A 19,687-nucleotide genomic window follows, 5' to 3' on the forward strand; every position below is an offset into this window, starting at 1 on the left:
GAAAGAACACGGTGTGTGGTTCTCAAACGCACAGAAACACGCTACAACCGTGTCCATCACTACCAGAGGCAAACCAAAGCTAAACAACAGCACTGAGTGGAAAATATTGGTGTGGAAAATATCAAGCTAGCAGCCACAGGCACAAGTCCTCTCTTTATCTTAAACCTGGAGACAGCAAAGATAGCTGTCACATCTCTCATCTCCTTTCCAAGATACCTTGTTCATAAATAGATACCGCTCTCAGCCTCCTCCCACATCTCTTCCTTTTTTCTTTTTTTTTTTTTTTTTTCTTTTTTATTTTATTTTATTTTATTTTTTACCGTGGAGAAACAGAAAGCAAGGGGTACTTGCAGTAAAAAAATTCCTCTGAAGTCAGATCTGATCAAGGGTTTGGGTCCTTGGTTGATTCAAAAGCCTGTGGTGATAGATGTGGTATGTTTGCTTAGATAGATCAGATTGAGATTCTACATTTTTGTTCTGCTGAAAACACCAGAATGAAGATTCTTCTTTCCAGGAAAATTTTATTCAATAAACTAACTTTGGCACTGAGAAATACCCTCAAATTGGTTCTGACCCACTGTGGCAAGCCTCTCATAGTGTAAATTCAGAAAAGCTATATAAGAATACATATGTGCCTAAAGATGCAGCTTATCCCTCATTATCTGTGGAAATTCTGGTTCAAAGCAACTTTTTAAAGTGAAATAAGGCTTCAAATCTCATGAGCAGTTCTGAGAGCATTCCTAGTCAAACACTACAGTTTTCTATGTACATTTGATGTTTATCTACTAGAATCCACCATGGGTCAACTACAGCAATGGCTTTTGGTCTTCATGCAGTCCCAGACTAAACTTGGTCCAGTGGCAGTGCTGAAAAATATCTATCCCTGCCCAGCTACCAAAATGAGCCCAAGTGAGCCCTGGCCCAAATTAGCTCAACCCCAGCTGGATGTCACTGGCTGGAGCTCAGCCCTGGGTCAGGAGTCACCCATTTATTGACAGAGTAACTCTGTTTACTCTGCTCTAGCTGCAGTGTCTCTGCTTTCTGTGAAAAACAAAGGGGCACATACAGACCTGCAGGACTGTAAGCAGAAGGTTGTGTAGGAAAAGTAGCTGAGGAGGACCTGGGGTTTGAAGAAAAGCAGATGCTGTAGGGAGGTGTGAGTAGTGGTGCATTTGAGTGTGGGGAGCCCAGCGTCAGGAGACTGGGCAGCAAGAGAGGCAAGAAGACAAGAGGGAGTCTCTGAGGCTGGCACTGAGAGGCACTGCGCTTTGCTTTCATCTGCCTGAACGCTGTGGGGACCAGACCCGCTCCCTACTGCCCTCTTCCCTTCTTCCAGCCATCTACTGCAACCTGCCAGCCAGCATCTGCTCCGTCCCTGTGCTGGGGGAGCACACACCGATGGGACCAAAGAAATACAGCAGTTGCTCAGCAACTCCCTGTCCCCCAAGGAGGACAACGTAAGTGATCTGCACCAGCCTCCCGGATTGCTCTCCTCTGCACAGCTGGAGGTGCTCCTACCTTGACTTCTGGACTTCCCCAGCTCAGCCTGCAGATCATCTCCTGCTTTAAGGCTCCAAGCCCTCCATTTCAGAAAAGAAAAAAGCCATTGCACAGGGTGCGCTGACCCACTGCAGGAGGATTGTGCAGGACAAAGGCCGAGCTGAAGGGACACGGCAGCAGGTTATTGATCACTGAGGAGACCTTGAGCTGGGTAAACAGATGTCCTGCTTCCTCCCCCACTCCCTGCAGGTGTGAGTTGGGGTGTGGGCCAGGTCTCACAGGCAGCAGCAGGCTTTAGAGGTAGGTCTGCAGCTCTGGGGGAAACCCCAGTGCCTGCCATCAAATATACTAACAAAGAGGCTCTTCTGCTGCTTCCTGCCCTCCCTCCCCTGCCCCTCCATCTGCGGTTGTGTGCTTATGCCTGCTGTTTCTGAAGGGATGCTGTGGTACTGGAGAAGTGCCCTTGCTCTCCTGCACTACCCAGCCTCGCTCCTTGGGGAGGAGATCCTTCCCAGGGGTTGCACAGAAAGGTGCCCCACAAGGAGCAAGGGAGGGTAGCCCGTGCTGGGCCTGTTTGTACTGCCTGCCTCTCTGGAAGGGTGTGTTAGAGCAAGTGGATGCGTGACTGCTTGTCCGAGCATGGATGTTCACCAGGCTGGGTTTAATGTTCTGGAGTGAGTTACCTGGTGCTTACTTTCAGGAAAGGTGTTTCCATGTTGCAAGGCAGCCCGGAGAGCTTGGGGCTCCGTAACTGGGGGAGGAGGGTGAAAAGCCCACTCACCCTTATCAAGTGATGCTCAGTGGCATCCACACGGGCTAAAGTGTGCATGAGGCCAACCACCTCTTCCCTCAGCTGTAGCAAGTCCTCATGCGCTCCTCTCCCCATGTTCACATGCACCACTGGGAACAAAGGCGACTCACAGACACAGAAAGAGGACACGAGCATTCCACAAGACCTCTGTGTCCTCCCATGCAGATGCATTCGCATCCCTTTCCTGGCCAACTGCAGGAACACAGAAAACCTTTGAGGGCAGGCATGCACTACATGGTGACAGAGGAAAGGAGGAGGAAAGTGGGTGACAAAACCTTTATTAATGTGGCTCTCTTGGGCAATGGTATTTATTTCTTACCGTCATAGCGTGGGGCTGACAGAAGGGAAGCAGTCAGGAAGAAGCAAAAGAAGCAGCTTGGGGAGATAATGGGCAAAGGAAGACAGAGGGTGTCCCCTGGCACAAACAGGTTGTGGTGAAGGGCTGAGCATTATTCAGGTGCTCTCTTCTCATTAGCTCAGCTATTGAGCCAGTGCCAGCATTGGCTTTGCCTGGGAACACACGTCCTGGTGGGAATGGCAACATTTGTTTACTTTTAGGGATCAAGATAAAAATGGCACAGCAGGCAAAGCGTAACTTCAGGTTCCCAGGCAGGGGCTGCCTTGTGGAACTTTTGCTCACATTTCAGCTCACCAATTTTCTTCTGCATTGATTTCTAGATCAATAAAATACCAGTTTTAAAACAATTCCCAGCCTGGGAGGATAACACTTTTGTATTCAGAAAAATTCAGTATTGTACTAACTTGCAGTTTTGACTGAAGCAAAACCCAGGGAATGTCTTTGGAAACCAAGGCATTACCAGGAGATGTAGACAAGACAGCATCCTGGAAACCTTTCTCTCATTGATTTAGCAGTTTTACCTACATTTGCTTTGAGCAAAGTCTTTGATGATTTGCACAGTGATCTCTTGGGGCCGTAGATCTTGGGAGAGGAGAACAGATCTTGCATAGCACCTTCAGAGAGGGTGTAGAGGGAAACAGAAAAACCAGCCTGACCCTGGCATGCTGTGTCACCAGCCACGCCTGATGGAGGCCGAGGAACAGGAGGAAGACTCCAGCTCCATCTCAAATGACAAGTCTGAAACTAACTCACGTCGATGCCTCCGCTATGTGCCCCTTGGGATAGCCTTTCTTGTGCTGGCTGGAGCTGCTGCAGCAATCTGGTATTTCCTAGGTAAAAAATCACGTTTTTCCTCCCCTAGCAGGAGGTGGAGGGGGGTTGGTCAAAGCAATGCCCAGCCCAAAGCACATTAGTGACCCTGGGTGGTCTTTAGACAGTCGTGCACAGGGGTTACCCTCTCTTCCCTACGTATCATTAAAGTAACCCAGTAGTGTCTTCTCCCGGCAGACTACAGACCATGGCACCTGGAGCCATCCATCCTGCAGTTTTACTGTGGCAGCCTCCAGGTCCTCAACCGCCGGTACTCCCCGGACCTTGGGCAGGTGGAGTCCAGAGCCTTCTGGGTGCAGTCAGCTAAGCTCCAGAACATGGTGAGGGCAGCTTCACAAACAGAGCCAGCCCTGAGGCTGCTCAATGCATAGAGTGAGGAATGCGTCAGGCACCCCCATCCAAGGGCAGGCTTGGTGGGCCTGTACAGCAAGAGGGGTGAAAGGTTGGTACAGTAACATTGCACTGTAGTTATCAGAAAATGTTCTCATTGCAGCTGAAGGAATTGATTGGTGCCACAGAGCTGGGTCGGTACTACAATTCGAGCACAGTGTATGCCTTTGGGTGAGTAGCACCCACAACATCTTTGCTTGTTCCTGTGTGAAAGCTTCCAGTAAACTGTTCTCTGGTTTCACTGAAATCTGCCCATGGCAAACTTCTGCAGTCCCTGCCATCACCTCCAGGCTAGGCTGAACAGTCCAGATTCAGAATGGTTACAGCATAACAGAGCTTGGGATATTTTGATGTTCCTGTTCATCCCAGGTCATGATGAAAAGCCAAAACTGAGAAATTTTTCAGAGAGGCAAAAGTTCAAAATAGTGAAGGAAAAAAAAAAAAAATCATCAGGAAGATGTAAAAACAAGTTTGTCTTGGCATTGTCAGTAAAAACTAAGCAGCTGGAAATTAATTGTTCTAATTCAAGAAAGCTATTTTATGGCCTGACTCTAGGCACCAGAAGGGAGAGGCCAGAATGCACCATGGAAAAGTTATTCCTGCCAAGAAGCCTGGACCACCTGGGAACAGGATAACTGTAGAATGGGACAGATGTGGGACTACAGCTTTGCAGGTCGTAACAGTAGAACAGGATAGCAGAAATAACTTCCAGATTGATGGTCATTTGCTTCTGATTTTTTTTCCTGTGGAAAACCACACCCCTAAATTTGTCCTTCACCTAAGGAACATTCAAACTTCAATGTAATTCCATTTTCGGCTGAGGAAAAGAAAGTTTCTCTTGCACATCTTCCTCTAGCCTTTTACTGAACAGAGATGTGTTTCAGCATTCCTCACCCTCCCCCAGCCAGCTCTCTGCCAGCTGGTTGAACAGAACTTTCCCAGGCACAATCTCCTGCAGCTCTAGCCTGCCCAGCATTAATGGGTTGTAGTAAGGTACCTGGTCATAAATCATCCACTTGTCACCACTGGGAGATGAGACAATGAAGTCTTGAGCTTCTCTTTTCAACCCCTGGTCAGTAGTACACAAAGGTCAATTCTACCTGAAATGAGACTACTCATTAGACTAGTCTTGATTTATTATCACATTAATTTGAGCTCATATGGTCATCACTAAAGCCAGATGGCATGGAAAGGCTTCTTCCCACAAAGCACTAAGCACTGACTCACACCATGGATACTGCAGCTCTCCTGGCCCACTCAGTGAGGTTCCTCTGGGTCACAGCATCAGGACTGGAAAATCTACACAGATACGTCTGATTTGTGGAAAAATATTGGGGAGGGTAATTCTCCAGGGTTTGTCTCTCCAGTAATTCTGGAGATGAAGAGCAAGAATATTTTACATGCTATTTCTCTGTTAGGGAAGGAGCTCTGACCTTCTTCTTCTGGTTCACCCTCCAAATCCCTGAGAGTCAGCAGAAGGAGACAACTGCTGAGAAGGTAAACACAGTGCTCCATCAAGAGCTCTCCACCAGCTTCAACAGCTCGGGCAGCCTATCCTACCAGACGGAGTATAGGGTCAACCCAGACTCTCTGGTTCTCCTGGGTAAGTACCCGCTGCTCCTGAGCAGTCAGAAATGCTCCATGATGTAGAAGGTTAGGAGAAAAGACCAGGAGTCCATTGAAGGAAACAGAGGAAACCTGAAGAGGATGAGGGAAATAGTAAGGATCAGGACATACAATTATGCACATTTTTTCCTGATAGAGAAGAACTGAAGTTTGATTTAAAAAAAGAAATCCTTCCTTTGAAGGATTAAAAATATTGGCGATACACCTGACCACGATCAGATAAGTGGTTCTTTTTTTCACCCATCAGCTTTGGCTGCTGTAGAGAAAGATCTTAGGTCATGGCTTTGATCAGCTCAGCTTGAAAATACCAAGCAGTTAGGTTTCCTATTTTCCTTTGGGAGATTGTTCCAGACTATTTGATAGAGAGAACAAAAGCGACATATCTAAATCACCACTAAGTCCTCCTCTGAGACAAAGCATCGTTGTCACTTCAGATGCTGACATATGATTTAAAGGATTATTTATTGTTGCTCACAGTGAAGGTCACAGCCTGTTTAAAAAGCCACCCATACAAAACTGCTCTCAAGTCGGTGTTAGGTAAGGGACTAGGGATGTATATATAGTCAATGCAAGTCAATACAAGTCCAGTGAAATTTATATTCAGTCTTTGTAATGAGGCTTATCTTGTCAGCCTAGTCTGATCCCTCTTAGACAGTCCCAAATCTTACAGGTTTTAAAATACACTGTGTTTCTTCTCTCCTCTTGGGGTTCCTATTTCCAAGTTTCTTCTTCCCATGGGATGTTACATCTCCAAGTTGTTTGGTTTTGTTTGTTTTTTTCCCCTAGGCATGCTATCTTGCATTATTCTAAGATGAAGTTTATTATATTCTACCCATACTTTCTTTAACTTTTACCCTCACATCCCAATTGTTTTGTGGGTCAGTTTTTGGTGCCTGTAAAGAAAATTTGATTTCCTCTAAATGATTATCACTCCCTCATCCAGACCATCGTTTTAAGGTCTTAGTCAGAAGCTGCATTAACATATCATCAAGACATGTCCTCCCAAGGTTACCATTAGTTCCTGACTTTTACTTATGATTTGTTTCCAGCATACCAGACCCTATGCTCAGCCAATCTGAATTACCTTTCTTACAAGGAAAGGTACGTCCTACAAGGAAATATGCTACATCCTTCCAAGTCAGCCCATCTAGCATTTTCCTTTTATTTGTTCACTTCATAATACAACTCATAGACAAATAATAATGATGGTGCCATAATTTTAGCTGCTCCCAGTTCCCTCTTACTTGCTTTGCATCTGTTTCACTGTTTTATTCATTTCAGCAAACACTTCTTTCTGTTTCAGACTTAACACACCAGTTGTAGTTTATCCAGCTCCTTCTGCTTTCCGTAGTCCTTTCCACTCAGAAGTACAGTCTAATAACTGAGAAAAAATCCCGATACTTCTTATACTGCTGAGCCAGGACGAGCTCCAGCCGGTGACTTAACCTCTGGTTTCATTTGCCCTGTGCAGTTAGGGTGAAAGCAGCAGCCAGCTAATAGCAGGTCATTAGCACTTCATTGCTTTCTGACAGACTCCTGCCCGTCTGCTCAGCTCTGAACGCTCGCTCTGCCTTGAGACACAGAGCTGCAAAACATCGACGAGCACAGGAACCTCTCCGACATCTCCAGTGCTTTATTTTTACTAACAGCCACACTCACTCCAGTACACTAGATTCCCCCTTCCCCAAAAATCTTTCAGGATTTCCTGTTCCCTGCAGGAACTCGGGTTCGTTGCCTTCAGATAAAAGAGTACTTACTACCAGCTCTGCACAGACTATTCCCTACAGCACGTGAGCTTGCCTAGGAGCCTGCCTTATGCCTGCAGGATCCTATTTTCCATAGGAACTGTTTTTGCTATGACAAAACCATTCACCTCTCCCCACAGATTTTCTTAGAAGCTACAGAAGACCAAAGCCCTGACCCAGGCAAACCCTCACACCCAGCTGACCTCACAGTGCCTTTTATTTTGGCAATTATTCCCAGCAGCACCTGATCCCTGGCTGATTCTAGTTCAGCTGGGAGGCTGGAGAAAAGCCCAGCTCTCTTGAAGTGTTATCCACCCTGTGACTGTTTTGCACAGATTTCGTAGCCCCTGCTGGTCACTTTCTCTACAACGCCCTTCTCCAAAGGTGAACTCGATAAGGATGTTGAGTAGCTCCGTGGTCATCAAAAGAGAACTTCTTCACTCTCAGTGACTCCCATGTTTTTGATTGCCCGTTCTTTCAAGTGGGACAGCAGATGGTGAAGGCTCTGGGAAGTGGGGTTGTGCCCTGTGATGTGGCTGGCAGAAGAGGGGGTTAACTGCCTGAAGCAATGCCAAGCCCTTCTGGGAAGGGGAAGAGGTCCTGGAACAGCACACCAAAATGGGCAAGGAAAAAAGGCAGAGAAGTCCCTGGTGGTCTGGAAAACAAGAATTAGGGCTGTTGGATTTGGATCAGGGGTAGAGAAATTTCCCAGAGAGATGGGTTGGGGAAGGCATGACGGAAACAAGTCCCTGAGAGCAGACAGAGAAGTACCTGGAGGATGCCCCATGCTGAATTTGTAAATGAGCTAGTTATATAAGGAAGGAAGGGAGTCTTCATCTACCATGTTAGGTTATCAGATTTTATATATTTTTTTAATCCAGTTAATATTTTTGTTTTATCTTCCTTTATATATTTTCTTCCCAACAGAAGCCAGTGTGAAAGACATAGTAGTGCTGAAATCCACTCTGGGTAGGCTACCTTCTCCTTTTCTTTTGGGTTCATGTCTTTATGGGAGGGATTTTCACAGGGGACAGAAAGCTTATTGGCCTCCTGGAGCTGTAAATCCTGGGAAGGAGAGAGTAGGAGCAAGGGAGCACCAGTGCTGCTGCTTGGCCAAATACAAACTACATGACCACTACATACTGGATGGCTCTGGGCAGAGATGCCAGCCGTCAGGGACAGTGCAGCCACCTCAGACTTGTCCTGGTCCTAATGAGAACTGTGAAACAGCTGGGTGTATTGGTACCACAGTGCTGATTGCATGCAATGCTGCTGAGTGGGGTGGGGGTTTCCTGCGTGGCTCCGCACTGGATGTGCCTCATTTAGGAGTCTGTTCTCTTGGTGATGTTTGAAGATGCTTTTAGTAATTTCAGGCAGTGTTGTAAGTTCTCTGTCCAGCAGCTTGCATTAGATATGCTATTAGAAGCTCACCTTTAAAGTGATATTTACTCAAAAATCCTGGTGTGAAAGTCTTCTGGAACCTGGAATTCAGATGAGAGAGATCTAAAGCCCGGAAGAAAATGGAGTGGAGAGGATAAAGGTGAAAAAGTAAATAAAGCCAGTGGAAGATAACTGTGCTGTGCTGATATTTAAAGCCTGAGATAGTATTAGGTTAACCAAGGAAGAGGGGACAGTTCATAGAGAAACTGGGGCAATGGTAGAAAACGATCAGCACCACCACAGCGTACGTAAAAGCAAACCAAGATTCCTGGGATGAGTCAGTCAGCCTTACCCTAAAAAAGGACTTAAACTGGTGTACCAAGTGACAATCCCATATCTTAGTTTCTCTTACAACCATGTCTATTTCAGGTTGCTACAGGTACAGCTACGTACAGGAGGATGACATCCTAAGGCTGGAGGGCCCTGACTACCTGGCCTCCAGTTGTCTTTGGCACCTCCATGGCCTCAAGGGCTACATGATCAAGCTACGCCTGGAGTGGACTCTGCCTGACTGCAGGGACCGCCTGGCAATGTACGATGCAGCCGGGCCCCTGGAGAAACACCTCATCACCTCGTAGGTAGCTCCTGAGCAGGGAGAACATGGTGGGGAAGACAGGCAGGATGGCACAACACACCACAGCAGGGGAAGTGTCAGACAACACCAGAGGAGGCTCTCCTTGATGTAAAACTTGCCTGTTGCTGATCAGCTGAAGTCACTGATGTGGGATATGTCTCGCACCACCATGCTGCAGGAGCTCTCGCTGTTGGCCCTTTGTTTGGTTCAGTTAGTGCCTTAAAACTGCTGTGTGTGGATCACACGTATATCCATTGTCTCTCTTCCTTATTCTTCTCTTTCATTAGCTTATTGTTTGCTTCACTCTCATCCTTTTATCTCTTTCCCCTGAGGATCTATGGCTGCAGCCGGCAGGAGCCCATCGTGGAAGTCCTTTCATCTGGCCCTGTCATGTCCATTGTGTGGAAGAAAGCCATGTACAGCTACTATGACCCCTTCATCCTCTCAGCACAGGCAGTGCCCCTCGAAGGTGAGGAAGGCGGGAGGGGTTATAGTTACAGGGAGAAGATGGATTTTCTCCTACAGCATCACAGCTCCTAGAGGCCTGCATCCCTGTTAGGGGCAGAATTCATTCTGGATTGCAAGGGTGGCCAGGAAAAGGCAGGTTACATGGCCTCCCTGGGCTGAGGCTGAGCTGACAGAGAGCAGGGCTTTGAGTGTCTGCATTTACAGCTTGTGAAGTGAACATAACTCTGCGGGAGAGCCTGGAGCTGCAGGGGAAGATCGGCACCCCACACCACCCCAGCTACTACTCACCCAACACGCAGTGCACCTGGCACATGATGGTAAGAGCCAGCTCCCATAAGAGCATCCACCCTGTCCCCAAAACCTGGGCAGCACTCCGCTTATTGTGGGGGGTACAGCCGGGGCTCTCAGTCAGGTCATCATGGGAAGCAAGAAGAGGGTGACAGCCTGCCCAGCCTCCACATGAGGTGTATTTCTGAAGGGGAAGAAGTCTAATATTGCTTACTGGCACAGAGAAGCCATAGCTGAAGAGGAATCTGAAATCTGATCTCCAGAGGAGTTCTTCAAACAGAACTGGATTGATAGGAATTGAGAAGAATTGCCAGGCTTTGACACCAGCAGCAGAGTCACCCTGGGCTGTGGCATGGCTCCGGTGTGGAGGGTGCTTCTTTCTGACCTGCAATGCGGCTGCACGTGTCTGGCCTTCACATTTGCTCTGCTCGTTTCTGACTTACGGAGTGTGTTGTAACACTCCTAGGAACCATCTGCCCTCTGCTCTGCACCCCCTTATCTGCAGGTCCCATCCCTCGACTATGGGGTCACCCTCTGGTTTGACGCCTACGCACTCAGCAGACAGAAGCATGACCTGCCCTGTACCCAGGGCCAGTGGATAATTCAGAACAGAAGGTGTGTGGTGGGGTCCTGGTTTCTGTCTCTTACTTCCCACCTGGGATAAAACCCCTGCAGGTTCCCTGCTCACTTCAGCCACCATATGTGAGGAAGAAGAGCCATACACTGAGCTACACTCAGTGACCATTCTTTGTGCTGGTGCCTCCTGCTTTTCCGCTCATCTTGTTCACTCTCTCCCCAGTGAACACATTTCTCACAGATTTGCTTCAAACTACCAACCTGCTTTCTCTGTCTTGCTGTTTGCATCAGGCTTCTTAGTTTTCTCCTGTGTGTGTAACCTTGGTGTCCTCCCACGTCTCCTGTGTTTGCAAATCTGCCTGTCACCACCTCTGCAATATTATCTGTGTGAGCCATTGCCTTACATCCACCTCCATATAGATCTTTCCCTTAGCTCTATATCCTCCTGCTTTGACTGCAGCCACTTCCCCTGCAGGACTTCCCACAATTAGCATCCATATGTAGCTGGGGCTACTGCTCACCCAGGTGCCTAGGTGTGAAGGATGGAGAGCTGTTGCGCTCCCATCTCCTCAAAACAGGCTCTGAGATAGATGGACCTACAGCTTTTGGTTTTCCTCCCACTTATTCCAAAATTGCCTGTTTCCCTCCAAAACCATCACTGACCCACCTTATTAGTGCCTTCTCCATGGTGCTTGTAGAGGTAACTTGTCTTCCGATGAAGGATCTGATCCTGAAGTTATGTTACCCTGGCTCAGGATTTCCACTTTTTCTCTCCCTGCTTTATTCTCTTGAACTGTCAGTGCCACTGTTTCTACAGCATGGCTTCTTCAGGAAGATGACAAAGGAGAATCTTCTTACACTGTGAGAACTGAACTGCTTTGCATGGCCTGATCTCAGTGCTTGCCAGAAAGCAGGAAATGTCCAAAGATAGGAGAGTCCCTCCGGACTCTGGATCTCATGCATACTGAAGGCATTTTGTATTTCTGGTTCACCCGCAGCACCCAGTCTGTGTGACTCCCTTCCCACCCCAGCCCCGCTGAGCCCCATTGCCCTGCTTTGTTTCCTGCCTCCCTGTCCAATCCACCTTGCCTGTGTTTGCCCCTCAGATTGTGTGGCCTGCGGACCCTGCAAGCCTATGCTGAGAGGATCCCAGTCACATCTTCTGCTGACATCACCATCACCTTCACCTCGCAGATCTCCTTAACCGGCCCTGGCGTACAGGCAACTTACAGCCTGTACAAGCAATCTGACCGTAAGCTTAGGTTCTTCCCTGCTCCTTAGTGAGGGGACCAGCAGCCCCTCTGCACTTGGCTTGTGCCAGGAGAAACACAAGGCAGGAGCCCTAGGTGCCATCCACCCTTCAGGAAGATACTCACAAATCAGTGATGCAAATCACTCACAAATCCCCCCAGAAGAAGAGGCAATTATGTGCAAAGCTGCTTCTCACATGTGGCCCCGCCTCTTGTGGCCAGAGCACCCACACAACTAAGCCCAAGGTCACAAAATTGCCTAAAAGCTTACCCTCATGTCAACATCACAGTCTGGCCTTGGGAATTCAATAAGAAAGCACCTCTGCTTGAAGCAGCATTTGTTTTGATTACAAGATCTCTCAGAGCGAGCTGTTTTCTGCTCACCTTGGAATCCGCGCAAACAAAAGATAAATAAAACTGCACACAAATACACACATATGCAAATCCCACCCACAGTCTGTCTTTCCAAGGTTTCACCATCTCCCTCCTAAAGGGTGCCAGTAATGCACACCAGTCCCTGAATATGTGCACCTGTCAACGTGTCTAACAGCAACCCCTTCAAGGTCCCACGTAAGTTTTGATAACAACTCCATAGAGCCTGTTTCAGCTTTCCTGTGACATTCAGGAGACGTGAAACAGCAGCGATCCGGTTGTATGGCATGCCAGTGGTTGTCCTGGATATTGCCCAGTGGTGAATGCAAAACAGGGAAAGCCCTCTTCCCCCTGGTGCATAGCCTCCAGGGGAGGCTGGGCTTCACAGAAAGCAGACGACATAGCAGATTTGGGGGAGTGCGGTGAGCGCAGCAGCACACTGCAGCAGCACTCCTGTGGTCAGGAGAGTGCGCGGTTCCCCCGTTTCAAGCCATGGCGTTCTGCTGCCAGGAGGTTTCCAGTCACTGGGGACTAATTGCTCTCTTTTGGTTTCACAGCCTGTCCTGGGGAGTTTCTGTGTTTGGTGAACGGTTTGTGTGTCCCAGCCTGTGACGGGATCAAAGATTGCCCCAATGGGCTGGATGAGAGAAACTGTGGTGAGTGATTTCTTCTTCCTGCTGGTCCCTGGTCTCAGCAAGACACAGCCCCTTGATCCTCCAAAAATAGGGAGAGATGGGGAGTATTTGGCCAAGGCACAGCCTTGTACCTCAGCTTCGGGAGCTTAAACCTCTACGCCCTTTAAAGTCTCCTCCCACTGCTGTGTGGCTTTATTCTGCTCTGGAAAGAGCAGTAATGCTTCTGGCTCCTGTCACAGCACAGCCTTCTTGGGAGAGTCCCCTAGTAGCCAACAGCACCAAGAGTGCCAGGCAGCCTGAAAGAAGCCCCCTACCCAAGCTGTCCCCCACCTTGTCCTGCTTTCCTCCTATCCAGGGTCTACAGCCAACCTCAGCCCTGGCCTACAGCCCCCTCTGCTGTCATGCCACCCGGCATCCCCCTCCCTGCTCACACTTACCCAAGCCCACCTACTGCCTTTCTCTCTCCTCTTTCCTCCCAGGCCATTTGTGACACTTCATCTGTACAGATCCTCACTCGTATGTTTTGCCCCAGTTTGGGACCATCAAAGTCCTTGATCAGCCTCAATCAGTTCTTTATGCCAGAAGCAGGTAGTGCTGATGGAGGCTCCATCCTTAGCATCTCAGAACTCCTGCAGAGCCCCATTCTCATAGGAGCAATTCAGTCTTAGACACGACACCTAATTTATCTATTCTCTCATCTTTGGTGTGATGGGGGGGTTCATCATATTGCCACCACCACTAACTTTTCATTAGTTGTTTCCTACAGATGTTGGGGTTTTTTTCACAGATAAAGAGCCCTGAACCACTGGAGAGAGTGGCCAGTTTTGAAAGATTCAGAGGAAGGTGTAGGAAAAGTCTAAAGTCAAAGGAAGGAGAAATCTTTCTAAGGAAGCTTTAATTCAGTGCTAGAAATGTGAGTTCACATGAGATTTACAAAGTTCAGTTTTGTATTGTCTGCAGTGTTGCTGACAATCTGCTCTGTCCCATCATCCAGCTGTCTGACACCAGGGTTTGCATGCTTCCCTCCGGTAGACATGGAGACATTTGCATCCTTGTGAATATTTAATCCTTTCTTGACCCCCAGTATCTCCTTGGCCCCAGCAATATCATGTCATTCAGTTCTACAGGCTGACACAGACCACAACTGACAGAAACCCCGCACTTTCTCAGTGTTTTCCAACATTGGTTTATGTTTGAAAAAGAAAATAGAAACATTATTTCCTTCCTTTCTCATACTCTTGCCACTAGTGCATCTCTGATTATTCACTCTATGTTGATGTGGAACAATCCCTGTCTTTAAAATCAAAGTTCAAGTTGCCTCAGACCTTCATGTGCCTTTAGTCATCTAGAAGCTTTGTGCTCTTAATGAAGAAATTATAGTCACTGCAGTAAGAAAATGATGCACACAAACAGAACAAGTTCCTGCTATGGAAGTCTGTGAACAGACGTCAAACTCTGGTGGGCAGGCAGACCCATCTCTGTCCTCCAGTGTCCACCAGAACTCATGGACCTTGAGGAATCTTTTGTTGTTCAGGACTCAGTTGCAAGGGAAAGTGTTGGTCTGTACGAAACAGTGACCAGTAAGCTGGGGTTGACAGCGAGGCAGGAGGAACAGTGACCTCACCAGACAGGATGCAGCCATACAAAACCCTAACAAGGCAAGCAGACCAGGACTGGTGGTGGTAACTGAGGAGTCCATAGACCTCAAGGCAAGTACATAATGCTGAGGTGGGTCTGAGGCCACGACAAGAAAATTTAAGTCAGCAACAGCAAAGTGTTAGACAGGGTTCAGGCACACCTACAATGCAGATCAGGCAAAAGTTACCCAGCTGCACTATACCAGAGCTGGTCTTAAGCACAGCTTATGAGGTGGGGAAAGAGGTTATAGAGACTGCAGGACTTATGACCCTGACCTCACACCTGGTCTTGCATGCCTGATTCCCATGTGCTTCCCTCCTCTGCAGTGTGCCCTGCTAAGTTCCAGTGCCGTGAGGACAGCACTTGCATCGAGTTCAGCAGGGTCTGCAACCAGCAGCTGGACTGTGTCAACGGGAGTGATGAGGAGCACTGCAGTGGAGGTAGGGAGGGCTGTGCTGGGATGACAAATGCCCACCCCTTTGTTCTAACTAAGGCTGTCTGTAGAGTACTTCCCACATGTGACGTAAGGGCACCATCTGGGAGTTAGCTCCCCAGCCTCCTCACAATGTTTGTGAGCTGTTTGTTCATTCAGGAAATTCTCTGCCATCATTTATGGAGTTTCACCAAACTCTCTGCTGCCATTCCTCCTCATTTAAAATACTTCAGGCTGCATCTACAACCAGCTGCCCTCTCTCAGTCTTGGCTTCCCTTCCTTTTTGCAGGGATCCCCTGTGGTCCTTTCACTTACCGCTGTGAAGATGGGACTTGTGTGAAGAAACCCAACCCCCTGTGTGACACCACTGCAGACTGCAAGGACCTGTCTGATGAGAATCACTGTGGTGAGGAAATGATCAGCCACACGTCAGCCAGGCAGGTGCAGGATGACACGTAGCTGCAAGCTGCCCCGTTTTCTCCCACCACCCAGAAGAAGCACCCACCCTCTCTTGTTCCACCACCTTCTCTCCACCTCAGTCCTACAGTACCTGTGCCCCTGCTCCTTTCTGCGGTGACAGGGACAGCAGCAATGAGCCAACTCTGTGCTGAGTGTGAGCAGGCACTTGCTCTTTGCACAGCTGCTCCCTGCATCCTTCAGGCAGAGGCAGCAGGACAGACAGACATGTCTCACAGGCCAGGTTCAACCTACAGGCTGCCTGTTTGACCCCTGTGTCAGCTTATCTACAATTGTACAAGGTTCCAGCCAGGAAAATCACCCATGTCTGCATGGCCGCTGGCAGGGAGAGAGTTGATGTTTTGATTTCTTTACTTGTTCTTTTCTGGAGCCTCAGTAGGCAGTGAAAGGGTTTTCTGACAGCGCAGCAGTTAGCACAGTCAGCATGCTGCCCCAAAGGCATCCCCAGCCTGCAGCTGAAGGTGGGCAATGCTGGGAGGGAGTGTCCCCTGGACCTGTCCCGGGCAGTATGTAAAGCATGTGCTGGCGGGGTAAGACGAGCAATTAGAGGTCAGACTCTTCAGTCAACTAAGTAGGAAAGGAAGGTCAGGCACAGTATATCATGTTCCCTTCCTTCCCTGAAGTACCCGCTATGTTTTCTCCTCAGACTGTGGGATGCAAGCCCCTCTCTCCAGGATTGTTGGTGGTATGAATTCTGTGGAAGGAGAATGGCCATGGCAGGCCAGCCTGCAAGTTCGGGGCAGCCACATTTGTGGGGGAACGCTCATTGCTGACCGCTGGGTAGTCTCAGCCGCGCACTGCTTCCAGGATGAGAGGTAAATGGAGAGAGGAGGTGCTGGATAGAAAGTTTGCGTTGTTTTCCATATCGTGCATGATTGGAGGCTCTTCTGACTGATGAAAATGTCACAGGGCAGCTGTTCCCCTCCTCTGGCACCTCTGCCATGCTTCTCCATGGCTTGGAACTGAAGAAAGGGGTATGGATACATGCAGTATTTATCTGGGGGTGTGTGCAAGGGAAAATGGGCAATGCTAGGGTTCACAGAGCAGATTTTAGGGGGCAATGATAGTGGAAGAGGCTGCACAGCTTCACCTTTGTTTTGGCTCTGTGTTGTCCCCATGCTGTCACAACGATGGAGGTGTCAGCATGTGCTAGGATGGGGATAGCATTACCTGCAAAGGGTGCCCTTTGGGTCCCATGCTCCTCTGCTGCATCCTACAGGCTGGCCTCCCCTTCCATCTGGACCGTTTACTTGGGCAAATACTTGCAAAATGCCACCGGCCATACAGAGGTGTCCTTCAAGGTTATCCATCTCTTCCTCCACCCTTATTACGAGGAGGACAGCCATGATTATGATGTGGCCTTGCTCCAGCTGGATCATCCTGTGATCATCTCACCCTTAATCCAGCCCATCTGCTTGCCTGCTCCTTCTCACATCTTTGAGCCTGGTCTTCATTGCTGGATCACTGGCTGGGGAGCCCTCAAGGAAGGCGGTAAGTTCAAGGTCTCTTGGTGGTGTACTGCAGCAGTGCTGAGGCAGAAACATAGGTTCAGATGTGTCATAGGCAGAAGAGGCTTCTGTTCATCCCAAAATATTGTGCCTCCTTCACTCCTTCTGCTTTTGGGTAATAGGCTGACCAAAGTTACCTCCTGAGTGCCCTGAAACCTCATGTGGAGAGGCAGGCATAGCAGCCTGGTAATCTGTATGGGGACAGCATATCTTTTTTCATCCAAAGACTAGAATAGCCCTTCAGGTCAGCTTAATGCCCTCACCCACTCACAGACTTGTTCCAGTTGCTTCCTAATTGGAAACACTCAGGACACTCTACAGAAATGGACACTCCTTATTTGTACTCTTAGACAGAAGAGCTTAACAACCATTTCAGTGAGAAACAAACCCAAGGCTCTGACAACCCAGAGGTATCCCCAAAGCAGAATACTCCTTGTCCTAAAAGCTGAAGTACCCACTATATACCCCTGTAGGGAAAGGAATGAAGGGAAATTTTATGCCTTCCATGTGGAAAAAGTGCTCTGCTGAAAGTCAGAGACTGTGATGCCTGTGGAGAGCAGAACAGAAATTCCAGTGGCAGGTTTCAGCATGTAGGTAGGCAAGTTTCAGGTTTCAGTGAAGTAGGCATGGGCTAGGGGAAGTTCCACTGTAGCTCACCTGTGTTCATTTTGGTGCTCTGCTTTTCAGGGCACATCAGCAATGTTCTGCAGAAGGTAGATGTGCAGCTCATCCAGCAGAATATCTGCAGCGAGGCTTATCACTACATGATTACTCCCAGGATGCTGTGTGCTGGGTACTACCAGGGCAAGAAGGATGCCTGCCAGGTGACAGAGGAGTTGTGGGATCAGGGTTCACTACCAGAGGTGGGATGTGTCCCAAGTCTCACAAATGCAATCCACAGCCTGAAATGAGGGGAAAAAGACCATATAAAGTCACTTTCCCAACACTTCCTCTGATCTAAGTGGCCAACAACAGTTCTCATGACCACTTCTTCCCAGCATCCTGGCCTTAGACAGGATCCAAATACAGTTAAATTACCCTTTTCTCACTTCAGCCCATTCTCCACTCTACCTCCCACTCTCTAGACAGGTGACTACATCAGTCTCTCACAATCTCAGTCTCTTTAGCACCTGTCATACACAGTAACTTGTCTGTTCCTTCATTACTACCAGTCTCAAGGAATTCCTCTCTGCCATCCCTCATGGAATCCAGTTAAATTTCAACAAGCTTCCTTTCTTGCCACATATTTGGAAATGCCATACAGACCAGGAGGAATCAGTAGAGCAGTCAGCTTTCTGGGACCTGGCTGAGGGGGAGGAATTTGCACCATGAAGGAATAACTGAGTCAGATATTTGAGCTGGAGACTGTTTTCGACATCTGCCTAAGGTACAAGGAAGGTTGCAGATGTCCCAGGCATGAGTTGAGGGGATACAGGAATCTGTATACAAAGGGGCTCAAATACAACATAATTAGGCAGCAGCAGAAGCTGGTGGATGACCATCACTTCATTTTACTTTTCTTTTTTCTAGGGTGATTCTGGAGGTCCACTGGCCTGCAAAGAACCCAGTGGCAGATGGTTTCTGGCTGGTTTGGTCAGCTGGGGAATGGGATGCGCACGTGCAAATCACTATGGAGTGTACACCAGGATCACTCAAGTGCTGGGCTGGATGAACCAAACCATGAGCTGAGAAAAGTGCATCTCTGTCTTCTCCCCATCACACCTACACTCGCATGGCACTCATTCCTGATCTTGCTCACTTGCCTCTCAGAGAAAGAGTGTGGGATGTTGTCAGACCCAGGATGCTCTTCTGAACAGGGTAAAAAAGGCTGCTGCAGGGATTGTAGAGAAAAAGCAGGCAGACCCTCTTCCTCATTAGTGCTTCCCAGGGAGCATCCCAAGGGGTTTTTAGGCCATCCATCCAAAAGTGGGGAGAAGGGAGGCAGGCGTGGGAGTTGGGGGCAGTGACATGACACACGGCAATAGTCCCAAGCTCATGGTTTCTGAGAAGAGGAATAAGGGGAGTTGAACTTTCCATGAACCATGTGATTCAGCCAGTCTTATGCTGGAACATTTGCTGAAAGAAAATGTGACTGATGTAGTTAGAGATTCCAGTAACTGTGAAATCAATCTGCCTCCCTCTTCCTTCCTGCTGCTTATCCTTCTCCCCCTTCCCCTCCCATCACTCCTCCTCTTCCATCTCCCTAATTGCTTCTTTTCTTAGTTGGTGTGTGCTGTTCAGTGTGCTGTTCAGTTCAGCCAAGCAACTCTTCACGTCTCACTGACTCCCAGGCATGAGTCCAGCACTGCACCCCCAAGCACGTGTCCTGCCTCCCTGCTGGAGCAGCACCCAGCCTCCACTGCTGCACTTCCCCCAGGAAAAATACTGGAGCAGGCTCCCATTCCCTTCCCTCAGCCCTTCTAAATACCTTTAACACCAGGGTGTCTCAACCTCTTCCATCTTGTATCTCAGGTAATCCAGAAGGTGAAAGAGAAGGCTTCAGGGCACAGGGCTTACACTGCAACCACTGAGGGTTTCTTTTTTTTAACTAAAAATGAGTGTGTGTGTGTGTATATACATAATTGGCCACTCTCTGGAATTAGAAATAAAATTAATTTGAGGATTTTTCTGGCTCTAGTTTGCCTCAGTCTGCTAAAGATTATCTTGAGGTTTGTATGTTTTTGACCAAACTCCAGTCCTGGCACTGGCAACTGGCAAAAGTTTCCACACCCCTGCCCACCCCCGCACCCTGGATGTCCCTGGGCTC

The 19,687-nt window shown here is 48.5% G+C and overlaps 1 protein-coding gene across 1 annotated transcript; it reads left to right on the plus strand.

The window, feature by feature from the left end:
* Nucleotides 1-3,355: 3,355 nt before the first annotated feature.
* TMPRSS6 (transmembrane serine protease 6) lies at nucleotides 3,356-19,479 on the plus strand. The gene is made up of 17 exons (XM_040062712.1): nucleotides 3,356-3,503; nucleotides 3,678-3,820; nucleotides 3,994-4,061; nucleotides 5,309-5,493; nucleotides 8,189-8,230; nucleotides 9,071-9,275; nucleotides 9,608-9,744; nucleotides 9,948-10,060; nucleotides 10,537-10,646; nucleotides 11,714-11,859; nucleotides 12,787-12,885; nucleotides 14,829-14,942; nucleotides 15,225-15,341; nucleotides 16,059-16,227; nucleotides 16,632-16,903; nucleotides 17,608-17,744; nucleotides 18,451-19,479. Exons 1-17 carry the CDS (start codon nucleotides 3,356-3,358, stop codon nucleotides 18,607-18,609), a joined length of 2,364 nt encoding a protein of 787 aa, XP_039918646.1. The 3' UTR covers nucleotides 18,610-19,479.
* The last annotated feature ends 208 nt before the right edge of the window (nucleotides 19,480-19,687 follow it).

The sequence above is a fragment of the Hirundo rustica genome, chromosome 4 (assembly GCF_015227805.2).
Source record: "Hirundo rustica isolate bHirRus1 chromosome 4, bHirRus1.pri.v3, whole genome shotgun sequence".
Taxonomy (NCBI): Eukaryota; Metazoa; Chordata; class Aves; order Passeriformes; family Hirundinidae; genus Hirundo; species Hirundo rustica.